At 40.7% G+C, this 25,513-nt stretch overlaps 1 protein-coding gene, 1 long non-coding RNA gene and 1 pseudogene across 7 annotated transcripts in view; 1 reads left to right on the top strand and 2 right to left on the bottom strand.

Annotated features, from left to right (window-relative positions):
• Positions 1-1,775: 1,775 nt before the first annotated feature.
• LOC145651919 (uncharacterized) lies at positions 1,776-3,620 on the bottom strand. The gene is made up of 3 exons (XR_014118015.1): positions 3,537-3,620; positions 3,086-3,183; positions 1,776-2,627 (listed from the first exon to the last, which is right to left on the bottom strand). It is a non-coding gene; the product is annotated as an uncharacterized LOC145651919 (long non-coding RNA).
• A 1,591-nt stretch (positions 3,621-5,211) lies between these two features.
• On the top strand, positions 5,212-7,648 carry LOC145652117 (interferon-induced protein 44-like; annotated as a pseudogene).
• A 438-nt stretch (positions 7,649-8,086) lies between these two features.
• Positions 8,087-25,513, bottom strand: part of si:dkeyp-9d4.3 (caskin-1) — a 45,601-nt gene continuing 28,174 nt past the window's right edge. For 3 of the 6 annotated variants that reach the window (XM_081701440.1, XM_035534515.2, XM_035534514.2), the window contains 12 exons: positions 24,784-25,023; positions 20,936-21,037; positions 19,673-19,872; positions 19,209-19,290; positions 18,493-18,587; positions 18,190-18,300; positions 17,973-18,074; positions 17,695-17,833; positions 16,567-17,534; positions 15,736-16,372; positions 14,259-15,138; positions 11,743-13,998 (listed from right to left, as the gene is read on the bottom strand). In XM_081701440.1, coding sequence (XP_081557566.1) covers positions 13,902-13,998; positions 14,259-15,138; positions 15,736-16,372; positions 16,567-17,534; positions 17,695-17,833; positions 17,973-18,074; positions 18,190-18,300; positions 18,493-18,587; positions 19,209-19,290; positions 19,673-19,872; positions 20,936-21,037; positions 24,784-25,023 — 3,653 coding nt within the window. In that variant the 3' untranslated portion in view covers positions 11,743-13,901. Of the gene's footprint in view, positions 11,716-11,742; positions 13,999-14,258; positions 15,139-15,735; positions 16,373-16,566; positions 17,535-17,694; positions 17,834-17,972; positions 18,075-18,189; positions 18,301-18,492; positions 18,588-19,208; positions 19,291-19,672; positions 19,873-20,935; positions 21,038-24,783; positions 25,024-25,513 lie in introns of those variants that run through there. The other 3 variants (XR_014118276.1, XM_081701439.1, XM_035534516.2) reach the window with 3 other exon arrangements.

Below are 25,513 nucleotides of genomic sequence, written 5' to 3'. Positions count from 1 at the left end.
TGGTGTCGTCGGATGAGGACACTCCTCCCCTTAATGCAAAGAGCCCCAGACTGTATGCGCCTACGCTGAAGCCTCGTGAAGGCAAAAAGGCAGCGGGGAGACACAGCTGGTGTGCGTCCCGACACGCATGCGCCGAAGCCAGGACAGTCGCTGCTACCTAAGCTGGCGAGGGACACTCCCCGCCAGGCTGGTCGGTCTCCGGCCCAGCCGATGACTGGGGGACTGGCTGGAGTTCCTTCCCCCTTCCCCGGACTAGTGAATGTGTGTGGTGGTGTTCATGAGTCTGTCCCTGTCACCGTGTCTGTCCCGATTACACTAAATGTTCCCCTTTGTGTCTGTGCCCGTGCCCGTTAGTGTGTCCCTGTGTCTGTCATCGTCTTAGTCCCTGTTCTTCCCCCCGCTACCCTGTTTGTGCTGGTCCGTGGCGGGTTGTCTGGTCCTCCAACGTCACCTTTTGGCGTGGGTCTCTGGGCCACAGCCCGGTAGGCTGGCACGCCGGGAGTCGCGCCCTTGAGGGGGGGCTCTGTCACAGTACGGCCCCTCCCCCCTCAAGTCTGCATGTGTGTGTGCATCTGCATGTGTGTGCACGTCTGTGTGTCTGTATTGCCACGCCCTCTTGTGTCGTTCACCTGATCCCTGTAATTGTCATGTGTGTATATAAGTCTCGTTTCGTATCGTCAAAGTTGTCGTGTTTGATCCAAGTAGTCTGTGTTAAGACGTGTATGTTTCATGTGTGAATAAAACGTATGTTTATGTTTGATGTGTCTCGTCCCCACATCCTGCTTAACCCTCGTCCGTCACAGAAGTGCTGAGAAAAAAAGATGTGTTCTAAGATTGGCTTCGAAGGAAGAACGTGAAGAGAGTTGAAGAGGTAGAGGCAAAGAGGTCCAAAGCTTTGAGGCCATAACACTAAATGATATGTCTGAAGTAGTGGTACAGCTAGCCTCCGTGTTTCCTAGTCTGTTATAGCCTGCTTAACCTGTGTGCTTCTGTGCGTTTAGTTACTCGAGTATCCTAGCCCTTGTCTCGTTTGCCATGTATCCCCATGCTCTCCGTTTTGGCTCTTTGACCCTGGACTGCCTTAACAACTCTGATTCTGGAATCTTACTCTTACTCTGAATCTTACTCTTCTCCGCACCTGCGTCCGCCTCCATACCGCTCAACATTACAAATACACATTTCACCTTGTCTGCCAGTTCAGTCCAGTTATTAATCATTCCACATACCGTCCTGCTACCAGTATTTTCACAGTGCTGTTGTTACCTCACTGTCTAGACAGGGTCGTAACATATGTTATTCCTACTCAGTACAATAATAAAATTTCTCACTGCTGTTGGTATAGATATACATACTTCAGTGTTTTACATTATGTTGCTAAAAACAAAGGTGGATAATTTGCCTCACTTTTCATTTAAAAGCCACATTAAAGTTGTAAATAAATCAATTTTAGCTGCAGTCTTTTCCTGACATTTGCCAAATTCAGCTTTGTCCAGAAGGCTGCCAGATAGATAGTGAAGCAAGATTCATCCTTCGAGAGAACACATTTCCACTTTCTACTGCTTCCACTGGGTATTGAGATTACATGGTAATGTGCTTGTTTTATAAATCTGCTAACAATTGGTTTGGCAGAATTACCTAAACTCAGTAATTATGAAGAATGTTCACATTCATTTCCCCTTGTAATGTTTTATATGTATAGGATGAAACTTACACGTAATTGGTCAACAAACAATAAGTTTAGTAAGCCAAAACTAATGTATACTACACAACACTCAACCAAAATGAGTGGCAGTAAGCAAACTACATGATGGTGATAATTATTGGATTATGAAGAATATAATCATGTGATCATGTTATTAAATTGTGCATTCACTTTCAGACATCCCAAAAGTGGCTGTTAACATGTGAGATCAATTAAATGTCCTCTCTTTTCTGTGTTCTCTTGAGCTAATTTTAGTAAGGCTTATAAAATTAGAGCAGAATCAAAGCAGAGCACTTTAAGCATTATACAAATCTTATGATTCAAAACAACTATAGTTTCACTCTGGGGGTAGTTTCACTCTGGGTCCATACATATCTAATGAACAGAAGCAGCTGTAAACTAAATCCCCTTAGTTCCCTTAGGTTTAAATCTACACAAGGAAACTTGAAGGAGTCACTGGAAAAGAGAGTTTATAATATTTTATCTGACTTTTTTTTTTTAAGTCACATAGTTTAATTTAACTGATTTTGTGCATGTGACCCAGTATTATCATATGGTCTTAGATGAATCCCACAAATGTCTTTTAAAGTTTGTCTTTTGAAGTAGCTGCAATTATTACATCTTGCTTTACAATAAAATTTAACACATATTAAACAACATAACATATATTAATATGTTCTTCACAAGACTCTGGGTAGTTATGAGGCTATGAAATCTCAAATACTAAATCCATCCTTATTCATGTCTCATTCAAGGGCAGGGGTTCTCTTGAGTGCATCATTGAATGCATCATGTTCACAATCTGGTCAAGGGCCTTGAGAATTAGGACATCTATGTCATCATCTGTATCAATCTCCTTATGGTAGTTCTTCACAGGGAAGATGTGGTTCATAGGGACACCAAGAGAATTACTGCACTCTTGCATCTGGAGAAAGAAATATTCAGATATTTTATATATATATTACACAAGTTTGTTTGTTTTTTGTTTTTTTTTAGTACACAAGGCACACAATGAGCAAAGGTTCACTGATGCACATGAGGAGCAAGGTGTTGTGGACAACTACACCCCTTCATGGCGATGGTATTCTCTAATGTCAGTGGCCCCTTTCAGCAGGATAATGCACACTGCAACAGTCAAACATTGTTCAGGACTTTGAGTTCAGTCTGATCGAGCAACTATAGGATATGGTGGAAAAAATATCTGATCCTTGGAGGCCTCCTCTTAAAATCTACAGTACTTAAAAGATCTGCTGCGAATGTGTTGGTGCCAGAAATCACAGGACACCTTGAGATGTCTTGTGTAGTCCATGCATTGATGAGTCAGCACTTTTTGCTGGCAATGAGAGGGACCTATACAATATGTGTCAAATATTAAATAATTACCTTCTCTTTGATCTTCTTGCTGCTGTAGATCTTCTTTAAGTCCTCTTTATCCAGTGGACATGCTTCATCCACTCTTGTCATGATTACTTGAGGCATCTCTGAACCACATGAGGATGAAGAATTTATTTAAGATCATAACATTAACAAAGGTCATTATCACAATATACACTAAAGGTATGCTGTCCCTCTGTTTACCAAAAGAGGGAGCATGAGTACATTTACAGTTACATTTGCAGCATTTAGCAGACACTCTTATCCAGAGCAACTTACAAAAGTACTTTGCCATTTGCTCATAGAATACATCTTAGCCAGTACAGTAGGTTAGAGTCCAAGATGCCTCGAAGTGCAAAATACATAAGCTCTATTTTAGACAATAAATCAGTGTAAGTAAGTAAATAATAGAGTGAGTCAACATTGGAGCAGGGTCAGTGATCATTTAAGTATTGCATACATATATGGGTCTTCAGTCTGCGTTTGAAGACTGCAAGGGACTCTGCTGTCCAGACAGAAAGCGGAAGTTCGTTCCATCTAGGAGCCAGGACAAAGAATATTATTGATGCTTGTCTTCCATGAGACTTGAAGCATGGTATTTCATACTGAGATATACTTGAGGTTTGAAGTACTTAATATCCGGATCAGGCTTTGACCATTGAAATCATCACTGTGACTATCACTGTATCACTATAACTAAATGATTTTAAAATAATGTAGAAAATATTTTACTAATCAATATATAGGGCTCTGGGAATTTACAAATACACTTGCAGTTGCAAATAAGGTTTTTTATTAGGGTGACTGTCATGATCAGTCCTGTGTTCTGTGTTTTCCCTGTCTTATTTTTTAGTTCCGTTCCATAGTTTCGTTTTCTCTGCCCCTTGTTTGATTTTATACACCTGTCCCTCATTTAGTTGATTGTATTTGAACCCTGCCTTGTTCCCTTCATTCACTGAATGAATGTTTGATTGTTAGTTCATTGATGGTTGTATGTTTATTTCGTATGGTTGTGTTGGCTTGTGCTCCATGTTTCCTAGCCCTGAGTGAGTTTTCCCTAGCATTAGTTATAGCCTGCTTCCCCGTTTGCCTTTGTGTGTGTTTGTTTTTTTAATCATGTATCCCCATACTCTGACTCTGGATTTGCCCTGAATAAATCTCGCTCTTCTCCACACGTGTCCACTTCCTTACTGCTCAACATTACAGTGACAACCAATCACAAGGTCCTTAAACAGGTCCTTGAACAGTTTACAGCTCAACAAACGCAAAAGGCATATGAGTCAGCACAGTAGCAAACAGGAACACTATATCAAGAAACCACAATTTTTTATACTCAATTCGGTGTATAAACAGGAAAGAAAGGGCAATATGTGGGACTGATGTGACTAGTGATCAGTAGGATGGTGAAGCAGAACATCATAGCTGTAGCAGGGAGAATGACAAAGGCATTTATGCAGCTGAATCTAGGAAATCCCCTGGACTCATGCCAATAGAAACTTACTGAACACTTTTATTTACGGTATGTGTAAATTGCAACTCAGTTGTAGCGTCACTGTATCTTTGACCTGGCTTGTATAAGTACTTGAGCTGGATGATTTTGTTTCAAAATTCGATAGACCATGGGGGAAAACACACTGGGAGTAAGTCAGTTTAATTTTTGTAATGACAAATATCCTTCATCTTTACAAAGTATTGGTTTAATGCACTTGAAAGTGTGGAATATGATGAGTTAAACAGTTTTGTTTTTTTCCTATATGTGTAATGTTAACTCCATCTAGAATGCCTTTCACCAATTCCAGACCAATTTCCAGTTCTCTGGTCATGTGACTGCTGTCTTGTCTCAGCTTATGTAGTGTGCCCTGCTTTGCTTTATATCCTCTTTTTCAGTTGTAATATGTAATGAACTTTATTTTGTCCACGCATGACAGTTCCAGGGCACAGCAATGAAAGAGTTATGACCGTTGTTTTTGGCCACCCGTCCAGGGCCATAATGCCAAATCTAGGGTTAGGTTAGGGTTTCTTATGAGATGCCTTCATATATCATTTTAAATACTGTAAGCCTTGCTTGTACATTACTACGGGGATATTTCATTAATGCTTTAATCTACTTTAATAACAAAGTAAAAGCTATAGAAATGAAAAAAAAAGCTATAGAAATGAAACTGAGGAGATTCCGTATCATCAGTCCAAATGTTGGGTATGTCAGGATTCTGGTCATTGGAGGGGTTGGAGTAGGAAAGTCCAACTTCATAAACTCAGTCAATTATGCTTTCCATGGATGAATCACCTGTGGTGCTCTTGTTGATGCAACATCCTTCAAAGAGTCACAAAAAAAGTAAGTATTGTTTCAATACTTATCCCTACTTGGAACGCATTTGAAGGAAAGTGTGGTGGTCCAAGTGACGCAGGACAAGGAGCAGGAGCATGCGCACACACACACACACACACACACACACACATGTGCGCGCACACGCACACACATACACACACACACACACACACACACAGACACACACATGCACACACACACACACACACACACACACACACACACACACACATGTGCGCGCACACGCACACACACACACACACATGCACACACACACACACACACACACACACACAGACAGGGGTTTATATACATACAAATGTGTAAATGATAAGGTTCGGATGTGAGATAACAAGGGGGTTGTGGCAACAAACAAGTAGGCAGACACATTGAACACAGTCAACAATGATCTCACATTACACATGGTGGGCCGTACCATGTGATCAGTGGGAAGGGGATTGTACTGTGATAGTACCCCCCCATATATATATATATATATATTGACCCCTGCATGCCTGTACACCCAAGTTTTGTCTCTGGCTCTTTTGGATTCCCTGAGTATTGAAGTTCCCTGAAGTATGCAACCTGTTGCTGTGTCTGTGTTTGCTTCCTCAAACAAGACTGATAAAACTGTGTGAACTTTTTAAATGTACTTATTTGACTGGTCACTTGAATGTGAGAAGGAAATTGTTCATTTTGATGTTGCATATGCTTATTTTGTAGTATAAAACCCATTACATTGAAGGAGAGGATGGTTCTCCTTTGCCTTTTGTCTTCAATGACATCATGGGACTTGAAGGAGCAAAAGATTCCGGTGCACATGTGGATGACATCATCAAAGCCCTAGAAGGGGTCGTCAAGGAAGGACACAAAGTGAGAATGTTCTATACTGAGTTACACAACACACATACTTTAACCTTTACTGAGAATGTAATAAACTACTGAGATTGTTTCCATATGCAAAATCCAGAAAATATTGTAAGCGATAATCATGCGATGATTAATAATAGCCCACTTATGTTTTCCAGTTTTAATTATAAAGACATCAGAAGATAAAGTATGGATCTTTTGATGAAATACATAAACCAGAGTGCAGCCATCAGCATGCATCAACATATTCAAATTTATTACGTCAGTAAAACTCAATAATTATCCATTAATCACCATAGTCTGGACAACAGTAATTTTTGTTGACCAGAGTTTACATATAGCATAGACATATTGGCCAGAGGAGGATGGGCCACCCTTTGAGTCTTGGTTCCTCTCAAGGTTTCTTCCTCATGCTCTAGGGAGTTTTACCTTGCCACTGTTGACCTTAGCTTGCTCTCTGGGGGCTTTGACTTAGACATTTGTAAAGCTGCTTTGTGACATCTGTTGTAAAAAGTGCTATATAAATAAAGTTGATTTGATATATCTAATGAATTTAGTCATTACATCTACATTACATTACTACATTACATCTACAGAAATTATATATATATATATATATATATATATATATATATATATATATATATATATATATATATATATATATGGCATTGCTAAAATGGTAATACACATCATTATATGTTGGATTGCTAATGCTGAAATTAATCTTTTTTTTATTAACAAAATTATTTTTTACATGTTGTGACTAATATTTAATCTCTCTTCGACTCACATTCAGTTTAATCCTGCAAGCCCACTAAATTTAAGAGATTCCTTCTAGAATAAAACCCCTCAGTCTTAATAATCAAACCTTCTGCCTGATCAACATATTGGCAGCAGACAGAATATCATGTATGGACCAAAGGGTCATTGAAAAGATGAGGTACATCTGTGAAAAGGCAACTGAACCGGGTAAGAGAAACTGATATGGATTAGAATATTTCCGATGTTTACAAGTTATTACTAGGAAAAGTATTGAATGGATTCCACATTAATGATATGTTAAGATGTTACAACACATATCTCATAGATTTTGATACCATTTGTCTTACATACGTATCATTTTGTGCAGAGATGCCTCAAATAATCATCATGACAAGAGTGGACGAAGCATGTCCACTGGTTAAAGAGGACTTAAAAAAGATCTACACCAGCAACAACATCAAAGAGAAGGTAATAATAATGTTTATTGTATTTCTTCCCAGAGATGTAATCAGCCTTAATTTGGAGAAACCAAGTGAAAGCTGATCATTTTGTTAAACACCTTTGTACCATCAGAATTACAAGGCTTTTAAGTTACAAGGCAGTTTACATTAATTATATATTACTTATTCATAAATAAAGCTGATATATATTTGAAATATGTATAATTGTATAATATGTATAATTATTATTGTTTTGCAGGCAGGAAACTCATTTTTTTTTACCTGTGATATTAGCTAGTTGGCATAGTTGTTTTTACAAAAAAAAGTAATATTTGTATAATAAAATAAATTTGAGTGATTTTTTTTTCCCTATAACCAAGCATGTTAGTAAACTACCAAGACGCACACACAGATGTTATATACAAACAATGTCTTAAGACTTCTGTTCCCATTTCATTAAAATGTACATGATTTTTACAGCCAAGCACCATTTATTACAGAGTGCTGGAGTAGGAAAGCTTATTGGTAATTATCCTGTAGTCCTTGTTTTATTTTCTAGGTCATTAATTATTGTAATGCTGGGGAGGATGAGGGCGAACACACAAGCGAAGTAACAACACCTCGGATATGAGAATGAACTGAATCAACGACTAGGGAAGCCATACTAGCAACAAACAGACAGGATAAATAAATGAATAGCAAGTTTAATATGGGAACTAACCCTAGAAGCCAATAATACAGAATAGAACGAAGGAAACAAACAGAAGACTAACAGGGTGCAGATGAATAGTTCTCTGCTGGAGTAAAACAGAAACTAAGGAAAACAAACACAAAGGCACATTTAGCAGTAGAGTATCCGCAAAACATAAAACCTATAAACATGATTAATGAGCATAATGAAATACAAGGACAGGGAAATACTCTGAAGAGGGATACTTAAATAGACACTTGTAACAGAACTAAGGGAAAGTGTTCAGAAAGACATGAGACGAAGGGAAAACTGGAAAATGCTAGCGTATGCAAACAGAGAGCTTAATCTAAACAGTAAAGAGACATTCGAAGTGAGAGGGAGCACAACAGAACTAAGCAGGAGAGAGAAAGTACAACAGAATGGGGAGAGAACGACCAGCAAACATAAGATGAGGAAGCAAGGCTTAAATAGTAACACTAACAAAGGACAAACAAGGAACAGCCGGAGCTAAAGGGGAGGAGAGAGAGAACCACAGAAACAGACAATTCATGTATTCAGAGAAATGGGGGACATATTGGTATGCGAGCTTGACAGTTATGTTTACATGGGGAGCACACTAATTTATTCTGAATGTAAAAAGAAGTAAACAATAACCATCACTGGGCATTGATTGGTAGAACTTCACTGAAAGGTAAATAATGCTTTAATAACTCAGTACAATTTGTTTTTCTTACACCGACACCTGTACTATAAAGACATTATAAGGTGCGAAATGTCTCAAGCGCACAATCAGTTATCCAGCAGGTAGCAGAAGGTAACAGCTTCCAAGTTTAGGCGTGCGAGTCTCACAACGGAAACCGTCGATAGTGGCAGTACTCTCCGGCATCCCTTTTGTCGTGATAACTCTGTCTCATGGCTTTGGTTTGCTTTGTGTCCTCATTGTTCTGCCCCTTGTTTAATCTTCCCCTTTCATTTGCATCACCTGTGTCCTATTTTGTTGTAGTACACCATGTATTTAAACCGTGTTTTTCCCTTCGTTTGCTGGTCATTTGTGATTCCAAGCCTGTGCTTGTCATCCAAGCCTCGTTTGTTATCTCTACTGTTTATTCTAGTCATTGCTTGTGTTATTGTTATAGCCTGCTTTTGTCATTGTGTGTTTTGTTTCTTTTATTTAATTATGTATTGTCAGACTCTCCGCATTGGCTGAACTGTACTAATAACTCTGATTATAGATATGCCCTTTTTCACATATGGTTTTGAATTTTAGCTGGCTTTTTGTTGCACAAATAGTTACCTTGACAAATGTTTCGTGTGTTGTCTGGGACTAGATTTGTCTAATTTATTTTTAATTTGTCTATTTATGCTGCGATATATATAAAATTATTGGACATTTGCTTTAAATATATCTACTATGTAAAGCTCACTATTTAAAATTCATGGCATTTGGAAAAACCTAAAACCTGCTTAGCCTGATTGTTTTTGCAATGCGCTGCTTCATTTTGTGAAACCAGTTCTTTACCACTCTACTCCATTCTGCAAAGAAAGTGAAGCAGTTTCACAGAATGAGCTAAAACATTGCAAATCTGGTCTCATTTCTTCCTTTCATTTATGCAAATGTATGCTATGAGGTGAGCCTTAGTATTTCATAATTAATATTATTCCTTATAACAAACATTTTTCTGTAATGCAACTTGGAATTTCTTTATTGGGCATCTGTAACAAATATTCCTACCTCAATAAAGAGTGAATGGAGTTGAAGAAGTACAACATTTACAACAGTTACAGTGTTTGGGCTACAGTGTTGTTGGGACAGAGTTGATATTACATTTCTGCTTAATATTTCAGACATCAACAGTCATCTGACTGATGTCCAAGAATCTCCACTCCTTGTCCCAGCTGACAAGAAGATCCTGCCAATCTCCTAGACTGCGGCCAGCCAGGCCGACAAGGAGCAGGCTTCAGCGGATATTCCAGATGAAAGGAGGTGGTGAGGTCGGGATCCAGTACCTGGGAGGCCGGTATCCAGCAACGCTCCTGCGGACCGCACCCCTCCCAATCCACGAAGTACTGCAGCACGCACCTTATAGGCGGGTCCTCCCTCCACCTCCAACGGCGGAGGCGGTGTACCCAAGGAGTTCTCCTCATCAGAGAGGGGTCCCTCCACCACAGGCTTTATGGATGACACATGGAAAGCCGATGATGCATGGCAGCTGCCCGGCAGGCCTATCCTGTACGTGACCTCATTATTCCGACCAGTAACAGACAGGCATATTTTGCAGTCAACTTGCCTGCAGGTCCCACCCAGCCATCTTTTGTAGATACCCATATCTTTTATCAGCTTTCCTTCTGAAGGCCACTACCCCAGAGCACAACTGCCGGTACACCTCCTCCCACACCTGTTCACTGCACTTACACCACATCTGGACAGCGGGCTGGTCAGACATAGGGGGCTTCCAGGAATACAACGGTGACTGGTATCCTAGGATGTACTTAAAGAAAGTAAGCCTCATCCCTATGTGGCAGAGAGAGTTTTGGGCATATTCTGCCCAGGAGAGGTAAGTACACCAAGTCTCCGGGTGCTGCCGACAGTTTAAGGGGAGGAACTTACCCAACTGTTGGTTGTCTCTCTCAGCCTATCAGTTGGCCTGGGGGTTATATTGGGAGCATTAGAAAATGCGGTTTTGAGGACCTCGAATGCCTTTTCTGCCCCAGAATTCCACTTTAGCTGATTCGCTTATCCCCAGAGCAGGTCCGTGAAAGGCCTAGCCAGGGTACTCAGTTCCAGACTCTCTACAGATGTAGACTGGAGGTATGGCCTGGTCAGGGAAGCACTGCTTATCACAGGAGGGTGCCCACTCCAAAATGCAGCTTTTCCTCCAAGATATATGAGTGTGAGCGTAGCCAGGGGAGACCTGATGTGATGGACTGCCAGAGAGAGGAAAACAAATTAAAAAAATATGTGCTTGACATGTGCTCCACCTACTTCAAGGAGTGACATGAGTAAGAAAACCTGAGCCCACAAGTCCTCCATCAAGTGCATGCACACATAAGATAAAGGGTAAAGGGATTGGCTTTGTCCCCAGCTTCTTGGTGAAACTCCGATGCATGAGATTCCCAGCTGCGCCAGAGTCCACTAGCGCTGCGATGAGACAAGAGTGACCTGCGTGCGAGACTCTGAAAGAAATGCGAAATATCGATGGTGTTTAAGAGTGACTCACCGGATCGCCCTTTCTCTTCGGCTCCTCTCGCTTGCGTTGAACTCTGGTTCTCCTCCGCACCCCTTCTGGATCCGGAGGAGTAGTAGGTGAAGCTGTTCCCACAGAGAGGCTTTGTACGCACTGTCTCAGTTCTCACACCATGGCAAGTTCCTCGCCAAGTTCCTGCCTTTGCTGTTCTAGCGCTGCCGTTAGAACCGCCAGCAGGCCTGCTCATTCAAGGGTGCTCTCTTCATCATCACATTCTGTGATGGTGGCGGGACAGGGGGGGTGAGCAGCAAGCGTGAAGCAAAGTCTTTATTCTCCATTACTCAAAGTGAGTGAGTGAGCTGCATCACAGCAATAAAGAAAACAGAAGATATTTAAAGAGTCAGCTGAGATAACGAGCTGCACGTCGCTCCGCTAATGTGCAGTGCCGATTTCAGAAGCCAGTGGGCTTAAATAATGACAGGGGAAACAAGGAACAGGTGAGTATGATCAATAAAAGGGCGATTGGGACCGGGGCAGGAGCTGCGTATGGTTCTGTGCAGCAGTGGGCGTGTCCCTCCGGCTGGATGACCGGCCTGCCATTAATATTTCACTTAAGAAGTGACAGATATGTATGATGCTTCTGCATGCTTAAAAAGCTCAGTTTCAATTAAGTTTGCGTTCATAATTCATTAAGTTTATTTATCATAATTCCACAAACTCTCAATGATCTTTACATGGAAGATGTCTTCAAGGATCATTTAAAACAGGGTCAAACACATTAGCCAGTTGAGCATTTCCACAAAATAACAACTGGAATATTACATAGGTTTTTATGTGATAAAAGGTTCAATACTATAATATCCAACTCATTCACGTTGCAGGATACAACTGCAGATATTCAAGCACATTACGGAGGATTGTCATGACTGAAATGATGTTATGTTCAGTTGTCTGCTATATCCAAGACGTCTGGCTTTGACATTATTTATAAAACTAAATTACCAACGTGGAGAGTTGATAGAAAATATTGCTCTGTAATTTTATGCATCTTGCAGTGACTTAACATTAAATTGTCATTAAGCACTTACATGGACTATTCCATTTTCTTCTTGTCATCTGTCAGTAAAAAGTTTCTATTCTCTGTGCAGATAAACATTGCAAACCCTCCCCAATGGGCCAATGTATATGCAAAAAACATCCTTTCGTTTTATGTATCTCAAATACACGCACACACACACACACACACACACACACACACACACACACACACACACACACACATGCGTGCGCGCACACACACACACACACACACACACACACACACACACACACACACACACACACACACACACACACACAGAGAGTTCACTTCTCACACTCACACACAGACACGCACAACTCTTATTTCATCACATTGACTGGGAGTGAGTGGCTGCCTGTTGCATTCCATGTCAATGCATTCCAAAATCTACTTTAATGATATTTGTTATCTAAGTATCATATTTACACTATATCATCCAGCATCTTATTCAACATTCTGTCTATATCTATATGTATTACATCACTCTATGTGCTGAAAGGTGGGATTTGTCGATGCAAAAACTACACAATTAAACACCGGCACACATTCACGCACACTAACAACAACAATGACAACATAAAGATCACAATATATTTCAATGTCCAGAGATCTTGTTCATTAAGTTATATACTCAAAAGGGAACCCAGAAATCCAAGAGAAACATTTCCAAGTTTCTCAGGATCAATAAATGGGTTTTCTTGTTTTAGATTTTTAGTTTACACCAATCAGTTATGTCCACCCACCTCCAAAAGAGAAGAGCAAATAGCAAAATTAGAATTTATTCTGGAGTTCCCCTTTGAAGTTAGTTACAAGCCATAGTAAAACCTGTAGCTGGTTTCTCAGAAAGCACAATAAATGTTTAAGATTCCATTGATCATTTAAAAACGAATACACAATGGTTGATAGAGCCACAGACTATAACATCATTAAAGGAAACACCAAGCCCACGCATACACACATACACACACAAACACACACACACACACGCGCACACAAATGCGTACACGAAATGCTGCACACGCCCTTTGCTAGTGTTTCTCAAACTAAATGGCATTTAAATAGCTTGTTAGCGTTAAATTGTGCTTATCTCTGGAAGCAGCATGTTAGCAGTCAGTACCTCCTAGCTCAAGCGGACACCATTGCTCCAAGTCTTGGACAAGCATGAACAAGAAAGGGCAGGAATATTCAGGTTGATACTGACAATTCTGGGTGCCTAATTTGAATTCCAGACTCCAAACCTGTTTAGCGTTTTAGAATCTCAAACGTCATACCTCAAAATCTTCATACCTCAAAGAACTTCACATCCCAGAAGCCCCATGACTCTTCTCATTGGAATCAACAAATGCATTTTTAATTGCCATTTGCTTCCCCTGTCACTGGGGTGTGGTTAACCAGGTTAACATCTAGACACCAGAAGAAGTCTAGGTTTGGCAGGTCTTCCTGTGATGCACCTTTTGCTTTTCTTTAATCCAGCATGGCATCCAACTGGTCAGCTAGGTCATCAAACATGCTTCCGATGTCATCCAGAATGTTGACTGTGGTCTTATTTTCCACTGCAGACCTGGTAAGGCAGAGAAAGAAAAACAAGGAAGTAGGATTGACATGATAGATAGGACACTACAATTTAGGGAAATACATTTATTCACATGAACAAAAGGGTTTTAAATGACAAAACATCTTTGCCTTCCATAAGAAAACATCATACAGTGTATATATTTTACACCACAGATTTGTATAAAGGTCAAGAAAGCATCGAATATAGCTAATGTGAATATAGAAATGTTTCAAAATTATTGACCAAAACAAAAATAATTCACATACTTGTCATCTTTGATCTTTTCCTCTACGACCTCCAGAGCAGCAGCTAAGGAGGCACTCGTCTCCTCCAGTCTGAGCTGTGTCATGGTTTCTGACGCATGGCCTCCAATCAAGCACCTTGCTTCGATCAAACCCTCAGTCTCCAGTTCCCCTTGCTGCACTGCCTCTGTCTTTACACTTCCACCTTGCCTTCCACCTTGAACTTCTCCCTCAACCTGTATCTGTCTGGCCATGCCCACTTTCTTCTTCCTTATTACCATCTGCCCTGAGCTTTCCGCGCTCCATGTGACATCACTTCCTTCTGAGCCTAAGGCGTCTGCACATTCCCATCCAGGAGCTGCCTTCGCATGGCTTTGACCAGCTGCCTCCATCCTAACTGCTAGCTCCTCTTTCCTCTCTCTCTTGTGCTCCTCTTCATCTCTCAGCCTCTCCTCCTCCCTCGTCCTCTGCTGCACCGCTTCAGCCCCTGTCAGCTCCGCCTCCACGGGGCTGGGAATATCCACCGAGAGGCCTGCCATGGAGGACCTGGGTGGCTTGACCGGGGCAGAGCCGGACCCAGGGGTGGACGGGGTCTGTGGGGTTTGTGGTGTCTGGGGTGTCTGAGGGCTCTGAGTAGGTGAACTTGCTGCCCATGGGGAAAGAGTGTGAGCTTCTGCTGGCTTTGGGACAACTGTAGTATAAATCAGGTAGTCCAGCTGCTCAGGGAGAACAGTGGTAGGGGAGGAATTATGTGTGTTTAAGCAACTGGTTTTGGTGAGTGTGTGTGTCTGAGAAGCAGCGATGGGTACAGGAGCTGGTAGTGGCTTTATTTTGACTGGTTTGGGGAGTGTGGGAGGTGGGCTTGGCTTTGGAGATACTGGTGGTGGAACTTTTTTGACATCCACTGAAAAGAAAAAAAAATATATAAGATACAAATCATAAGCCAAAGAATTAGTGTACAGAATTAAATTAGTTTGTGTTAATTTATCACCCATTTCATTTGAAAAAAACACTTTATTAGAAACACAATTCTGACTACAGGTCCAATGTCACCTGGATACATTTGGGTGGCACACAACTCAACCCAGCAGTGATACTGACACATGTAAAAACACCAGCAACACTGCTGTGAGTGATAAATTAATAGCTAAAGGGTATCAGCTCAACACCAACCACCATGCCACTACAGTTTCAATGTTAATTCTGTGTTGGAAACTGTTGCCCAAATAATATGCAGTCAGCAGCAATCAGAAGATGACCAGTGATAAATACAGTAGAAACTGGCTGGTAAAGTGCCCATGCCAATAGATGGGCTACAGTCTAGCCATAGCTGTACACTTAAAATGCATCAATAAGAAGATGTATATGAGAGGCCAGTGAACAGCAAGTATTTTAACTGGTGGCTGGTGAATGTATTCTATGAAAACATATTATAAGATGACATTAGTATGACAGCAAATATAATGTGCAGGTGATTTGCAAGGAGACAGTGTTCTGTTACCGGGGCTGTGCTGGCCCTCTGAATCAGGCAGTGGGACCCTCTTAGTGGGAGTGGGAGGGTCAGGCTTCCTGAGGGTCACTGCTGGTTTAGGTGAGACAACAGGCTTCAGCACTCGCCTGAAATCGTCTGGCTGCACTTCTGTTTCGCTGCTGCCTTCCTTGGCACACACTTCCAACACAGGCCTCCTGCAGGTAAACTCCAGCCTGCTCCCATCGGTGTCATTACCCTCTGGGGGAGCTAGCACCTTGGGCCGGCGCCGGACAGTACCCGTCTCTGTGAGCTTGAACTTCTCCCCGTCTGAGCTGTGTGGTGGGCGGGGCCTCCGCAGGGTTGCTGTGGCATCCACACGTGACCACTCCTCCTGAGGGAGGGAGGCAATGCCTCCTTCCAGGTGACTGAGCATGGAGCGTGGGCGGGGCTCCGGGGCCTGCCTTGATGGAGGCGTTTCCCGGGGTGCATCCAGTACTCTGTGTGTTGTGTAAATACAGGGAGTGTTGTCACTTTCTCGGCTTCCATCAAGCAGGGAGTTAGAGTCAGTGTAGCTGGGGACAGGACCGCTGATGGTGCGACGCCGGCTCTGTATGTCTGCCTCCAAGCTCAGAGCGTCACGGTTATGCCGTAGGAGGTCCAAGCTTGCCTGCGGAACAGGCCAAATAAATAAATCATACAGCAGATTCAAAATAATATAAGAGTACAGTATATAAACAGGTTCTTCCCCACCGTCGGACTCGTACACATATAGTGACATTTTGAAAGGGATTTATAGGTATATGTTACTATCGATGTAAAAACTTGTGTTTTTAGTGAGTTGTGTGTATCATATGGATTTACCTGTACACAGACAGCTCCTTTTGCTACATCTCCCAATTTGGACATTTCGAGCATGGCAGCAATGTCTCTAACACTGCCCCCAGATGCACTTGATTCAGAGGCAATGCCGCAGTCACTGCGGCGCCGCTCACGGTATGTCACACTAAGGAACGACTCACTAGGTCCGCCTTTTCTAGCCCCGCCCTCGGTAGCCAGAGCCACATCATCTGCCAGGTTACCGGTGGAAATAGAGGAACATGAACGTTTAGGTGGGGTGGGGGGGCGTGTCCTCCTGCGAGGGCGAGTCGTAGCAAACGACTGGCTGCGGTTGACGCTGCCAGTGTCTAGTGTCTCACTAAGAGCTCTAGTTGGATGGCTGTGGTCGACTGTGCCTAGTGTGGCATATTTTACTGATAAAATGGGCAAGGGTCGCTCTTCGTTCACGCGTTCTGCTTCAGCCACTCTGGGCGGCCCACCTCGAGTGACCCGTCTAGGCAAAGGGGGAGTCTGCTCCTCTTCTTCGTCCACTCCACCTTCAAGAGGAAGGCAGAGTAATGGCACTGTACCGGTGTGAGACTGAGTGCGGTTGGAGTCACTGGGGACCCTCATCCTGCTCTGTATTTTCATGGGCGACCCTGGGGAGTATGTGGGTGAGTGTGAGTGAAGGGATGTGGCTTTGCCTTTAGTGGGCATGTATGGTGGGGCAGGACTATCATTTGACATAGGCTTCTTGAGTGGAGGAGGGGCATTTGCTCTCTGTATGCCCCGCCCTTGTGAGATGTGCCGGGGAGAGCCACGCCCCTCTGACCCCTTGCGTGTCCTTGGAGCAGGGGTGGATTTGACCTCCACTACAGTACTTATGACATCAATGGTGGTTTCTTGTTTTGAATCTGTGCTTTCACTGGGTTGGACATCTGTGTTGGAAGCTTCTTCCTCTTTTTGAGGTTCTCCCAGTCTGTTAACAGCTAACATTAACTTCTTCTGATGTCCTACCATGCAAAGGATATAAACAAAATTAATATTTTTACAAATAATCATTCCATTACGTTGTTTGAGGACATTAACACTTTACACTTAAGAATTTTAAAAGCTATATCCTGTTAATCTATTAGCAAATGCTTATGCTTATATATAATGCTTATTATATACCCAGCTTGGTGATGCCAATTTCCTGCAAGTCCTCCAGAGTGATGTCACTGACAAAGTCCATGTTGTCATACCCATTCTGAACAAGAGTCTGGTAGTACTGACTCAGTCCAATCAGAGACAGCCACTCTGCCAGGTTGGCCTACAGGGTCACACAGAACATTGCTGGATGGCTGGCTGTGATGAAGCTGCACATGTGTATGTTCATGTATAGCTTTTACATGGAAAACATGAGACGATTACCTTTGGTCAATAAGGTGTGTGTGTGTGTGTTTTCTTACAGGCTTTTCTTTAGGTATCCAGTCAGGGACATTCAGTTTGCTGATCTCTGACAACATCTTCTTCCTGTGTCCAGGTTTTGTCACCCCAATCACTGTGAGGTCCTGTAAACACAAATAGCTCAAATGTCTGTAATCTGTAACTCAGCAAATGAGAAACAACAAAATTTTCAAGAGCAGTACATAGATGTTCGCATTTGTGTAAGTAGGTGTGTAATACCTCTGGAGTCATTCTACTGATTGTATGTAGATCGTATCCAGCAGTCAGGAAGTTTGTTGTGTAAAATTGCAGCTGAGCACTAGTTAGCCATTCAGCAACTGCCTCTGAGCTCTAGAAGACCACCAACAGTAACAATGCAGACTTGTAAGCACTGTTGTGTGAACTGTTCTTTTCTAACCACTGTTGAGCTCACTTGAGATGAAAAACACATTTGCAGTCACTAGGTGGCAGCAGAAAGCCACACAGAAATTTGATACTCCTTGACAATCTCTCTCACACACGCACACACACACACACACATGCCTTGCTCTCTGTTGAAGCACTGTCCTTCCTCTGCAGTAAAGGATCCACAAATGGTTTCTTCTTCTCAGGTGCACTCAAAGTAAGCTGTGAGGAAACTGTGAAGGAACAAAATGTCACACGACACATTAGTAATGTAAATACTGTCAAATGACACATTAGTAGCATCAATAATGCCACATGAGTCACATGAGACATTAACATCAATATGAGAACAAGGTTTTGTAATTATATGCCAGGAATGAGGGTCTTACTACAATGACAAGTCACCTTATAAAGGCTTCATGAATAGTTAGAAGCTTATGTAAGATCATTTACATAAAAAAGCAAAAGTGACATGTTGCTTGCTAAATCTTCATCTTTACTGTTACACCTCAAATCTTGATGGTTATTTAGTTTATTTCTCAGTAAGCATTTTACCTGTTAGCTATCTTCAGACATTTGTTATTTGGCAGAAATGGTGATTTAGACTACATTAACATATGAAATAACTAAATTTACATCACAGTCATCAATAGACACTGTTTGCCTTTTTACTTATGTTTTATAACTACTTATTAATAAAAGGTGTTTATGACCTAATTAGTATCCATTAATAAACTAATTTTAAACAATTTATAAGGGGGAACGTCTAAAATACTTACCTTTATAAAACAAGGTTTTCTACCAGTGTATGGAGATCAGTATAAATTATCTTAATTGATTTTGTAATGGAATACCTGTGCACTGGTCTACAGAGCGCGACTGTTCCAGGAGATGTTCTTTCGCTTTTGCTGACTGAGACAGCACTGTGGCCAACAACTAGAATACAAAGAAACACACACACACACATCAAATCACGGTGTGACTAGGAAGGCTTCATTTATATTGCTATTACATTTGGGGGATTTGATTTATTTTATTTTGGGTTTTGTGTGTGTGTGTGTGTGTGTGTGCGTGTGTGTGTTTGTGCATGCATATGTGTGTGTGTTGTTGTTGTTTTGTTTTTTTTCTGTGATAACTTTGTGGTTAAGGTACTTGACTTGTAATTGGAAGGTTGCCAGTTCAAGCTCCACCACTGCTAAGTTGCCACTTAACACTCAATCGCTCAAGTTGTAATCAATCATAATTGTAAGTTGCTTTGGATAAAAGTGTCAGCTAAATGCCGTAAATGTAAATGTAAGTGTGTCTGTGTGTGTCTCACCTTTACCCCCTCTGCCTGTGCATGCAGTCCTGGCACATTGAGCCCATGTGTGTTGACCCCCGGTGAATGTGTGGGAGTGGTCGGCACAGGCACAGGTGAACTGGCCAGGTGAGCATTGGCGTTGTCCATCGGTCCACCAACAGACGAGCGGCCGCCAGTCAGACTGCCCGTGCTGCCCATGCTACCAGCACTGCCGCCGCCTAGCAACAAACAAACAAACAAACAAACAACAACAACAAACCAAGGGAAAAAGTGATCATCTCTGAGAGAAAGAGGAGGAGAGAGAGATACAGACAGAATTAACAGGATATAATGATCTATAACCTGCTAATATATTTACTGTTATTATTATTGATTTGTTTATCTAGTTTATCATTTATTTTTACTTTAAGTATCATTTTGCTACTTAGGACTATTAGAACTATTATCATCATGTTCAGCTATTTTGCTGTGGCAAAATTGTGCCTGATACAGTCATGCCAATAAAGCTGCTCTAATTTGAATTGAATCGAATTGAATTGAATTGAGAGACATTATATGCAGTATATGCACTCTATGTGTACAAATTACAGTATATGTACACACTGCACAGTGTATATACTGTATATATACTGCTTGTTACTGTGTTGTTCTTTGTTAATGTTTGTGTATATGTTACTGCTTGTATATTACTTCTGTTAATGTGTTGGCAATATAATATGATTCTGTCATGCCAATAAAGCTCAGTTAAATGGAAACTGACAGAGAGAGAAAGAGAGAGAGAGCCTTGGGAATATTGGGAGCATGGGACAATGACACTAAACTCAATTTAAATTACAGACCCATTAGGCCCTAAACAGAGAATATGAATTAGCAGAATATCTCTGCACTGTCAGAGATCCACAGCAGATCATTACCAAGTACATTCTCTGTGACCACAACCTCGCCATAGAAATGGGCAAATAAAAACAATCCTGGCTACCCAGAGAGAAAAGACTATGTGGTCACTGTGAGAGTGGTGAGGTCGAGACAGAACAGCACTTTTTCTTCCACAGCAAAAACTTCACAAAAGATTCACCAAAATGTCACTGAAAAATTTAGTTTACTCCCAATTTTGAAATTCTCCCCTAATCTACAAGATTACAAAGCTATTTTCTTTGGAAAAATTGTACCTAATACAGTCAGGCCAATAAAACTACCTTGACTTGAACTGAAAGAGAGAGAGAGAGAGAGAGAGAGAGAGAGAGAGAGAGAGAGAGAGAGAGAGAGAGAGAGAGTCCTCACCTGCCAGAGGTTTCCTTAGTACCCATATCTCCTCACTAGCAGTGCTTTGCTGACCACTTAGAGTGGGAGACCCATGAGGGCTTGACACTGACCCTCTGGAACCTGAAACACACATACAAAAACATCTATACACAAAGCAAATTCATTATGATAGCTGGTTACAGATATACATTCCGGGAGCAGGTAGGGAATCATTTGGGGTTGTTAAAATGGACTGAGTGTACAAACAGAGACCATGGGAGCCATTCCTACTGATGAAAGTGCAATTCTCACCAAATGTGTTTGAGTGTAACAACCAAAGTGCAGAATATTGTCATGCTTGGCCAAATTGGGAAATCAGTCTCTTTAAAGAAACAAAGATGTGACCTGTTATTAGTGTCTTGCATAAGAATGCATCATATTTTTCATAATTAGTTATGCTAAAACTTGGAATAAAGATTAACTAAGCTGAGTTGTTTTGCCTGAGACATAAAATTGTCAACAATATTTTTTTTATTGTTATATGGTAATTCAAAAATCAGACATCTGTTCATTGCACAAGTATTCAGTGCCCTTGCCTACCAATCAATATTTGGTCACACATGTTTTGCTGAAATTACAGCTGCAAATCTTTCAGGAGATATTTTAATCAGCTTTGCACATCAAGATCCTCACATTTTTGTCCATTCTTGCTAGTACAATTTCTCATGCTCTGTTAAATTGGGTGGTTCATTACAGCAATTTTCAAATCTTGCCACATATTCTCAATCAGAGATCAGGCTTTGACTTGGCCACTCTAACACACTAATGTTCTTGCATTTGAACCACCCCTGTGTAGATTTGGTGGTATATTCACTTGTTGGAAAGTGAACCTCCATCCTAGTCTCATGTCTCTTCCAGAAGGGGAACAGGTTTTCTCCATTAATCTTGCCTTCAACTCTTATCACTTTCTTAGTTCTTGCAGATGAAAACTGTCCCCACAGTATTATGCTACCACCACCATGCTTCACTGTGGTGATGGTGTTCTCAGGGTGATGAGCAGTGTTTGGACTGTACCATGCTTCACTGTGGTGATGGTGTTCTCAGTGTGATGAGCAGTGTTTATTTTGGTCTCATCAAAACAGAATATCTTTTTCCAAAACTTTTTCTCCAAAATGCCTTTTGGCAAATTTCAAACATGATTTCAAATGCCCTTTTTTCAAGAATGGCTTTCCTTTTGGCTCTCTTCCATAAAGCTTTGTGGAGTGTTCGGAGTGGGAGTGTGGAGTGGGAAGTAGTTATCCTGTACAGAGCTTTTCCCATTTCACTGCAGATCTCTCCAGCTCCTTCAGAGTAACCCTCAGCCTCTTGATTGCTTCTCTGCTTATTGTTTTAACTGGCCACTGGCTTTTGATGGCCTTGTCTCTGACCTTGTCTTGTTGAGATGTGGTTGTGCAATATTTTTGGACTTAATAGTGATCTGTAAAATGTAAGATTTGGGGAATTTTTAATAACCAAACATTTTCTATAATTTTGCTCTGGATTTGTTTCAAAAGCTCCTTGGTCTTCATGATGTTTAGGTAGGTATATTTCTCAAAGTTTGGTACCTTCCAGGAATAGTTGTATTTATATTAAAATTTAGACTAGGTGTATTTATGACAATTTAATTTAATTGCACACAAGTGGAATTTAAATAATTTGTGTACTTCTGATGGCAAATGGTTGCACCAGAACTACTTTATTTGTTTTCATAACAAAGTGGGTGCATACTTATGAAATCACAAATTTTGTTTGGTTGTTTTGTTTGTTTGTTTTTTTTACTTTCCTCACGCTTCAGTATTATGGGCTACTTTGTGTAAATTCATTACACATAATCTTAATTAAGCTGATTTACATTTGAGGTTGTAAACATGTGAAAATGTTCAAAGGGGGTGAATACTTATGCATGTTTAATTGTAATGTACATTTTGCCAATTTAGTTCTATATCTCTTTACTGAAACTATACACCTAACATGACAACTTCATAAATACCATTTTAAAATATGGTTCGCATCTATGTACTGTAAACCAAAGCTCAGTATTTTCACAGGGCAGTGGAAATCAATATGTAGTAAAACATTCATATTATTTATGAGTTAAATTCTATATTTCATAACTTTGTCTGAAAGTCAAAAAAACAGTAAATACTGTTAGACTAATATTGCCCCCTAAAATAGCACCACCACATAGGGCAGTGGTACCTCAGTGGTTCAAGTTCAAGCCCCGCCACTACCACTGTACACAGTCATAATTATAAGTCGCTTTGGATAAACGTATCAGCCAAGTGCTGTAAATGTACTGCAAATACACAATAGCCAATATGACAAGAAAGCCTTCTGCCATTATACCTCTGACCATCATCCAAGTTGAAAAATGTGGGTGAACCTTCTCTGCAGCATTTTCAATTTTTTTTTGAAAGGGGAGATTGTTGGGGGGGGGGGGGGGGGGGACATTTTATTAGCCAGGTTATCATCATAGCAGTCAAATGAAAGTGACCTAACAAAATCTGAAATTGTTAAACAGTTTAACAGTAAATATTGGGAGTTGATAGGATTTTCCCTCTTGTTCTTCTGATGTCTCGTGTTTTTAGAACATCACAATAGGAACCTGTACTTAATTTCATGCACGATACTGCTCTATGAAGGGTTTGCAAGCTTAATTCTCTTCAAATAAAAATTCTAAACGATATATGTGAAATAGTGCTGAGTGAACTGAAGAAATGTTTTGAAATTCTAATTTCAAATATAATGGGAGAGTAAGATGCACTGAGTGATTTTGGCATCTACAAGATACTATCTTAAAAAAAAAATTACAATGAACATAAATAAAATACATAAAACATGGGGTGAAGATTCCCAAGATACCAAAGTATCTAAAGAATTCTACCCCTATAGTAACTTAAATTGCCAAGATGAGTTTCTGTTGCTTAGCAAATAACTAATTTGTATTAATGTAACGCCAGTGAATATACTCCTAATTTGCCATCATTTTCATTTTCTGGAGCAGCTTTGCAGTGATATGCCATAATATATGGCCTTGTCTATCAGAGGATTGCTCTTTCAGACATTTTGGGTTCTAAAACATTTTGAAATGCACAGTAGGCATATATAAAAGTTCAGTTTTTTTATTTATTAAATTACTGTTTGCAATTGACATAACTTCAAATGAGGAATATGTCCATGTGTTTCCCACATGTATTAGTTGAAACCAGCATCTTCAAGCCCCATAAAGACATTCAGCTGGCTTGGATTGTTGTACCTCCTTCTTGAAAGTCTTACACTGATCAATATCTGATCAATATTAGCACTGAGGTGCTCTGTGGCAAATTAGGAAAACTGATAACATCAGCATCTGATAGTCTGTGAGGGTTGTGGTGTGCCTTAAATGGGAGTGTCATAAAAATACATTTATTGCCTTTAGGACCTTAAGGGAATATTTGGTTTATTAAGTGGTGATATTAAGTTCAGACTGAACTGCACTAAAAGGCATTGTATAGGCATATCAAATAGCTATTAGAGTGGCCTCTAAAAATGTAATTCTAGCCATCTATAAATTTTGGAAAATGACTTCACTAGGCAAGTCAGTAAAAACATTAAAAACAGATTGCTCTCTTGCCAGAAAAAATTAAAAACTTATACATATGTTATTAAAAACTTCCATTACCAGAGAAGCAATAAATGCATTTGAGATTTACCTTGATTAGAAAGAATAATTATGAGAAAAGCTAAGGGTAAAGATTGGCAATATGAAGTTTAGTTTTAGTGCATGCGTGCATGGATGTCTGCGTGTGTGTGTATATCAGTGAGAATGGCAATTTGGGACTTTGTGTTCTTTGTGTGTGTGTTTGTACCTGTCTCTTTTTTCGGCTCCTCTGAGCAGGAGGAGGGAGGTTCATACGCAAATGAGCTGCAGGTGGGTGTGTTATACCCAAATGAGGTGAAGAGGGGCTGATGGAAAGAGATCAGGGTAGAAGGGGGTGGGGCAGTCAGGGGCAAAGAGAGAATGTGGGAGGAGTCACCGTTCACCATGGCAACTGAGCCAATTGCCAGCGGACGGATCTGTATCTTAAGATACTGTTGAGTAGAGGGTCCTGGGTACAGTAAAACAACAAAACAACAACACCAAAAACACAAACAACAACAACAACAAAACAACAGGAAAGGAAACACAAAATAAAACATGTTCAAGCAAAAATATCTAACTCTATGCACTTATCTTTATAGATTGCATCAAATTATGAAATCAAAATAGCTTTGAAATTGAAAAAAAAAAACATTCATGCAGAAAACCAAAATGTACATTTAACAATAAAATGACATAGGCAAAAAAAAATGGCATGCATATCGTTCCAACACAAAAAACACTGCAAACACTTTGCGTATGTAAATTAACTTTGAAGGCACTTAACCTTCCATTAATCATACATAAATGCATATAAAAAGGGGGAGTGGGTGGTTTGTCCATAATGACTTTATAATGCATTTGTCTGTCACTACATTCGCATTGCACGTGTGCCTCCGTATGTCTTCATATACTTGCGGCGCACGTGTGCCGATGTGCATCCATAGACGTGTGAATGA

This window comes from Electrophorus electricus, chromosome 18 (genome assembly GCF_041902795.1).
Source record: "Electrophorus electricus isolate QZ-2024a chromosome 18, ASM4190279v1, whole genome shotgun sequence".
In the NCBI taxonomy this organism is placed as follows: Eukaryota; Metazoa; Chordata; class Actinopteri; order Gymnotiformes; family Gymnotidae; genus Electrophorus; species Electrophorus electricus.
This window is presented reverse-complemented; position numbering and strand designations above follow the sequence as displayed.